This window comes from Megalobrama amblycephala, linkage group LG1 (assembly GCF_018812025.1).
Source record: "Megalobrama amblycephala isolate DHTTF-2021 linkage group LG1, ASM1881202v1, whole genome shotgun sequence".
NCBI lineage: Eukaryota > Metazoa > Chordata > Actinopteri > Cypriniformes > Xenocyprididae > Megalobrama > Megalobrama amblycephala.
In genome coordinates this window covers 15,013,302-15,020,801 of record NC_063044.1, presented here as the reverse complement: position 1 = coordinate 15,020,801, position 7,500 = coordinate 15,013,302, and the positions used below count along the sequence as shown (strand labels likewise).

General features: G+C 35.5%; 1 protein-coding gene across 10 annotated transcripts in view; it reads right to left on the bottom strand.

Annotated features, from left to right (window-relative positions):
• The window catches only part of baiap2a (BAR/IMD domain containing adaptor protein 2a), a 132,827-nt gene that overhangs the window by 43,448 nt on the left and 81,879 nt on the right, over positions 1-7,500 (bottom strand). For 9 of the 10 annotated variants that reach the window (XM_048183001.1, XM_048183033.1, XM_048183009.1 and 6 more), the window contains exons 4-5: positions 5,675-5,736; positions 4,070-4,141 (exon numbers count right to left, since the gene is read on the bottom strand). In XM_048183001.1, coding sequence (XP_048038958.1) covers positions 4,070-4,141; positions 5,675-5,736 — 134 coding nt within the window. Of the gene's footprint in view, positions 1-4,069; positions 4,142-5,674; positions 5,737-6,725; positions 6,733-7,500 lie in introns of those variants that run through there. The other variant, XM_048183040.1, reaches the window with a different exon arrangement.

Sequence of the window (7,500 nt, the reverse complement as noted above, 5' to 3'; positions counted from 1 at the left end):
TACTACTAATCATCATCATCATCATCATCATCTTTATTATGAGTAGTAGAAATATTAGTATTATTATATATAAATGTTTTTGTTATTATTATTATTATTATTATTATTATTATATCATAATTATAATCAAAATATCATAATTGTAAATTGGTGACTTTTTCTGTACAATAATACTTGCTCAACTGAATCTGATGTTAGCATGTTGCTAAGCTAATGATGGCCTAATTTTGTCAGCATTTTCAGTACTGGATCAAACACAATTCATAATCAACATTTTCCTTCATCTTCATCTGCTATCCTTCCCTCCCACCAACCACCACTTTCATTTTCATAATAATTAAACAAAAAAAATAAACTAGTTTTTAACGTGACGGGTCTTAAAGTCGCTGCCTGCGCTCATGGTTTGAGATGCTGAAAGTTAAATGTGATGCAACAGCAAAACAACAACCATATACACTGAACAACAAATGAATTGAAAGCCAGTCTCACACCGAATAACGAGTACACATCTGATTGATCGGCTGAATAATCATCAGTTAAAATGACCAAAGAGCACATTCCTAATTCTGGGATTGTCTTCTCAACAAAGGACACGTGTGATGCTACATGTGAGACTCTGTAGAATGTGGCCAAAACATCTGGGAATGCAGAAAAAGTTCTGCCAGCAACTGTTAGGAGCAGCCTTCAAGTCAGGCTCCTATGATGCCTTCAAAAGCCAGACAACTCACAGGGGTCTGGAAGAGAGCTGAAGGTCTGAGGTTTCAGGGCAGTGCGTTCTGATGTCTGCAGAAGAAAGAAGCGAAGGTCTTCACTCCCAACTGCACAACATGGCTTACGGCCAAATTCTGGAGGCTGATACACTTGGCTGAGAACATTTCTAGATATAAGAACCTTCACACATCCTACACAAGGTACGTTGAGAGAATGATCTCTAGACTACACGTCTATAAATAGCTTGGCAGCTCAACCAGATTCTTGCACAGCAGGAATGTGTCTACAAAGACAGCGTTACATGTGAGTGATGGAGCAACCGCTCCATCTTCGGCGAGAGAAAAGGAAGATTCTGCTTTGCCAGCCATGATCCCCTTTTCTCAGCACATGAATGATTCAAAATGCTCAACAGGAATAAATATAACATCAAGTCTGAAGTGTTACGGATCATGACTTCTCTTGGAATTCGAGAGACGGAGCATGTGGCTGGTTAACTTCAGTTTACTTCTAATAGCTAATCTCTCTCTCAAAGTATTTTAGACATCCTTGACTTGAGGACAGGACAGAATATGCATTTGGAACCTGTGAAACATTTTGTTCCGACTAACAAGTACAAAATCAACCACGTTATTTAACGGTAAATCAGTGCTCTAACACCAGCACAAAATGAGTGTCATAAAAATCTTCCAGACCTAAATAGAGACTCCAGAGCAGAAACTCAACATGTTTGCACAGAATGTGTGGACTGAGGGAAAAAAAGTGTTTGGTTTCCAAGGGGAATGACTGCAGACCGCTCTCTCCAGAGCTGAATAAGGCAAGACGGCAAGGCATTAATTTTATCTGAATACAATGTGATGACAAGCGACGCCCAATCCCAGTCGCCCAAACCCCCCCCCCAATGAACTGCTCCACACAGCTCTTCTCCAACCCACTCACGGTCTAAAGATATCTCTCCCAGCACTGCTCCAAACATACTTTAATCTCCCGCAAATTGTGTACTTTCATTTGTTGAAAATAGTGGAAACAGGAATGATGGGAAAACAAGGCCTTTGCTATACAAGAAAGCAAGATCAACATCTATAGTCGTAGATTTACAAGACCTATGGGTCTGTTTGGAATGGCATACTACTGTACATACTAAGAAAGCAGTATATAAAGTATGCTGTGTAGTGTACACAAATTTTCTGTAGGCATTTTTCCTGTACACTCCTGTACAGGTTCCAAAATGGGGAACCTTCATTTTTAAGAGTGATGAACCATAGACGAACCATTTTTGGTTCCCCAAAGAACCTTTCAGTGAACAGTTCTTAAAATAACCATTTTTTTCTGAGTGTGAAGAGCATTTTAATAACCTAAAGAACCTTTTTCCACTATAAAGAACCTTTTGTGCAATGGAAAAATTCCATGGAACCTTCTTCATGGAACCATCAATGCCAATAAAGAACCTTTGTTTTTAAGAGTGTATGGCGCTTGCAACACCAAGGTTGTGTTTTTGAATCAAACGGAACATATGTACTGATAAGTTGCTTTGGATAAAAGAATCTGCCAAAAGCATAAATATAAATTGTTTTCAAATTAGCTACTACATTTGCCTAAATGTGGAGTATACAGTATATGCAAAACAGCAAAAACAGTGGCAGCAAAGTCATCCAAATTGTTTTTTACATATTCTTGGCTCAATGTTTCATCCGACTGCCAAGAGGCAAGGCAAAATTTGACTCAAAAATGCTAAATAACCATATTTACACTACCGTTCAAAAGTTTGGCATCAGTAAGATTTTTTTTTTTTTTTTAAAGAAATTAGCAAAGATGAGAGCAAAGATAACAGAAAAAATGTTTACATTGTTACAAAACATTTTTGGTAACACTTCAGAACAGGAAACATGTATTCACTAACTACAACGTTTGCCTCAATTAACTCCTAACTGCATATTAATAGTTAGTAAGGTGTGCTCGAATTTTCAGCGGAAACCCACCAGTATCGATGTCCAGTGTTGGTGGTAATGCATTACAAGTAACTTGAGTTACGTAATCAGATTACTTTTTCAAGTAACTAGTAAAGTAACGCATTACTTTCCCAATTTACAACAAAATATCTAAGTTACTTTTTCAAATAAGTAACGCAAGTTACTTTTTACATTTATTGACTGACAGATCTCCTGTGCAGAGGGTGTTGTGTGCGCTGTGTAATCATGATGGTTATTGTAGTTTTAGACTAAATGTGAACATGCATTTACTCATCTCACTTGAACAAAAATATTCAGTATTTCTCAAAATGAATAAAAACAGTGAAATGCAATCTCAGAATTTTTGCAAACTTGTAGTAATAAACTATATTAAATTACACAAATATACTTTATGTATTTAATCTCAATTATTAACCAATGTCTTTGCTGCTGACCTTCAATATACCTAATTCAACCATACTAATAAGCAAAAAATACTTTAGACTAGATTTAGTAATAAGAACTAGAACTTCTTTCCTCTGTGACCTGTTCTTCTTTAATCCAGAATGGCAGCACAGCTGAAAGGTTTGTTTAAGCTGCGCCCTCTACTGTACAGGTGTAAATATGCATTTCCTTCAGCCTGAGATTTATTAATTTCACTTTTGGTGTGAAAGGGCCTTTTTGCCAAAAATAGAACTTTTTTGTTGTTATTAAAAAACAAAAAAGCAAGCCCAGCCCCGGTGAGAAAAAGTAACGCAAAAGTAATGTAACGCATTACTTTTCATGAAAAGTAACAAAGTAACGCATTTAGTTACTTTTTTAGGGAGTAACGCAATATTGTAATGCATTACTTTTAAAAGTAACTTTCCCCAACACTGTCGATGTCATTATAAAACATTATTACAAGCTTACCATTGTGAATCGGGCTAAGGTAAGGAGATAGTTTTGAACACTGACTGGTTATGTACTTGCTCAAAAATTTATTTTGATTTATTTTAACCAAAAAAAAAAAAGTGTTACGGACTGCAGCTTTAATATGTGCTTTATAAGTACTATTAAACAACTGATATACAAGCTAATAAGCAACTAGTTGAAAATTAACTGAATTGAACCATAAAATAAAGTGTTACCAAAACAACAACAACAACAAAAAAAAAAAAATCTCACCAACACCAAACTGACGAAAACATTGAACGGTAATATATGTCAGAAAAGATACCATGTGTAGCATTAAAGAACAGCGAAATAAAGTAATAATATTGCATACTGTTTGAAACATCTCACTGGTGCTAAAACACCATTCACAATCCATATTACTTTCATAATCTGATGTATTCTAAGTAAAACAGAAAAGTATAGAGTGGTTTGAATGGCTTGTCATCTGTAAGGAGTGGGATGAGGTGCGGACTCACAGTCAAGTATCTCGCGTCCAATTCCACCTTCTTCTCCAGCTCCGACAGCAGCTCGTTGTGGAAGCATTTCAACTGCAAACAAAGCAGAAACATTGAGTGAAATTCATTAAATTGTCTTTTTAGTAACCTGAAAGCACAGATATGTGCAGATTATACAATAATATATGGGTTCAATACACTATGGACAGCATTTGTAGTATAATGTTGAGCACAGAAAATAATTATTACTCGTCCCTCGTTTTGTTTTTTTTTAAAGAAAATTGCGTGGGGTTACTTTATTCTAAGGTGCCATTGTTACAGTGTAATTATACATTTAAGAACTGAGTAATATTACTATACATGTACTCACTATAGAGTTTACACGATTACATTTCAACTAAAAACAGAAAACGCTTTATTTGTTTTGATCGTTCATTTACACAACGTGTTTTGGGGGCCTGAAAACGCATACTTTTGAAAACGTGCAAGTTTTTGAAAACTAAACTGTTGTTATCGTCTCAACGTAAACTACAATTTCTAAAAATGGTGACGTCATGCACATGTGTATTATGTGTTCAGTCTATAAGCGCGTAGTGTTTCTTTACAAAGTGACATCGCCACCTACTGGCCTGGCATGAATAATGCAGCATTTTTAGTCGTTTTGTTGGATCCGTGAGAACACGTTGTCGTCTGTATGTGAAAAACACAAAGGAAAAACGTTTCCATTTTTAGTACATCATTGTCATGTAAACATGCTCTTAGAATTAGGAATAAGGTTAGTAATTGATGTAATTAAGCATCATTTACTGTTATTACTACAGTAATTACATGTAACACACTGTAAACCCTAACGCTCAAAATAATAATTGGTTTAAGTAGGACAAACTTAAATTAAACAAATTAGTTCAGTCAAATTACCTTTAGTACTATCTTTTTTAAGTTGAACTTTGTTTTGTTTTTTACTTTTTTCTTTTAATTTAGACAAACGTAAGTTTAACTGAAACTGGGCTGGGATTTATTTCCCAGCATGATTTGCCCATGGCTCCCAAAAGTGAGAGTAAATGCTAAAATTAAGTGTTATAATGTTTACATATAATGTTTTTTTTTTCGGTGCAAGATTAAATTTACACTAATAAAACTGTTTACATGATAATTTTATGTTAAAAAGTAAGAATTAGTGTACTCAAACATTTCAAGTTCAAAATCATTCAAATGTATGCATACGGAATAATAAATCTGCCAGTTCTGCATACTTAAACTTTACTTACATTTTTTGAGTTTTGCCAACTTATTCGGTGCATATGTAACGAGTCATGTTAAAATGAAGTGTTACCTGCCATGGCTACAGTTTTTACAGTAGAAAAATTGAGTTTTCATTTTGATTTAGCAGTTACATTAAATATTCAGTGAAAACATCTTTAATTTCAACTGCAAACTTGTAAATCCTCCTTTTGATGCAATTCCTATGAGTTTGCTAGAGTTTGCTTTACAGCAAAAGTTAGCTTGTATTGAACCTGTGAACATGTTAAAAAAAAAAAAAAAAAAAAAAAAAAAAAAAAAAAAAATCTAATGCATCTAAACCATTTCTAAAAGGAGAAATGGACGGTGGCTGAGTAGGGTACACACCATTTCCTCTAACTGCACTTGAATCTGCCGGTGGACCTCTGCCATCTGGAAAAGCACGTCCCCTGCAGAGAAGAGGGACAGATGTCCGTTAAGAGCGAAGACAACAGGAAATGGACTCATAATCATGTGATTCAAGTGAGAAAAATGTAGTAAAGTTATAGAGACTGATCGAGTTAGGGTGGAAGGAAGGAAGGAAGGAAGAAAGGAAGGAAGGAAGAAAGGAAGGAAGAAAGAAAGAAAGAAAGAAAGAAAGAAAGAAAGAAAGAAAGAAAGAATGAAAGAAAGAAAGAAAGAAAGAAAGAGAAAGAAAGAGAGAAAGAAAGAAAGAAAGAGAAAGAAAGAGAGAAAGAAAGAGAGAAGCAAGATAAGTCCCAACGTGCATTAAACCATGCCAACACACTGAACACACCACAGACGGGCAAACATGGGGACAATGACACGGTCAAAAGACATTAAACACTGAAACAGAGAAATGAATGACAGGATGAAAGGATAGAGAACAAACAAAGAAACTTGGATGAGCAAAAATACAAAGCATTTCAAAACAGGGTTTGAACATTTCAGTGTATTAAAGGAATATTTCAACGCAAAATGAAAATTCTGTCATTATTTACTCACCATATGCTGTTATTTTTCTGTGGAAAGCTATCATATGACTTCAGAAGACTATAGCGCTGTTAATGGTGGTTTTTGCGGGACGTTTGACTGGCACGGTCACTTTGAACTGCCGTTTTATGGAAAAGACTCCTCAAAAATTCTTTTTGTGTGCGTATGTTTTCCGCACAGAAAAATAACAGCATATGGGTTTGGTTCGGAATGACATGAATGTCAGGACAGGATTTACATTTGAGTGAAATGTTCCTTTAAACAAAACCAAAGAACTCTTGACTGTAAATTGGAAATTAGTTTCATTTGTCTTTTTTATAAGTGCATCTCCTGCAGGATGACTGTCAGAATGTTGTGAATCTTATTGCAGAAGAGTAAAGAAAACAGGAAGAAAAAAGAAAAAGAGAGGCCATGCAGCTGGTGGAAGTTGTTTTAATATACCTACATGCTGCTGCTTCTGAATATGCAATGCATTGTGAAGAAAGGAACAGACAGTGAGCAGAGCACAGAGGAGACCCAGTAAGACACTTTGAAAAGAACACACAGCAATGGAAGACAACAGCGAGCCGCCCTGACCTCCGCCCGTCTCGGCACACCAGCCTAAAGTTAGGTGGCACAGAACAGTGTTTGCGTGCCCTCGAACACTTCATACTTGATGATTTAACAGTCAGTCTAGTATAACAACACACACGGTTGTTTACACCACAGACGCATGATTGAAGAGCTCTCGCTGAAAAGTACAAGCACTGAGCCTGTTGATTACTCTGAGAGAGGCTCCTGGAGAGATTAATGATGACCAGTTCGCCCGAAAATTAAAGGAGGTCATCATTCATTCATCCTCACATGGAAAACAAAAGAAGATGTTTAGCCAAATGTTCACGCTGCTCTTTTCCATACAACAAAAGCAGTACTAGAGGTTAACCAATATGGATTTTTTGATGGCCGTTGCCAATATCTTAGAGAGCAGAATGGACGATGGTCAATATGAAGCTGATATACATTACATCTAACGTTCGCGTTAAACTATTTAAAGTTAGTAAATAACACACACTTCAATGTAATGTATATTTCTTTTACACAATATTAACTAAATTAAAAATGATTTAAAAATGAATCTATTCAAAAAAATTATTTTGAAAGAAAAATAAACACGTAAAACAAATAAAGAAACTTAAAAACAAGGATAAAAGGGAAGTAACCACTCAGTAAGTTTGTGCGCA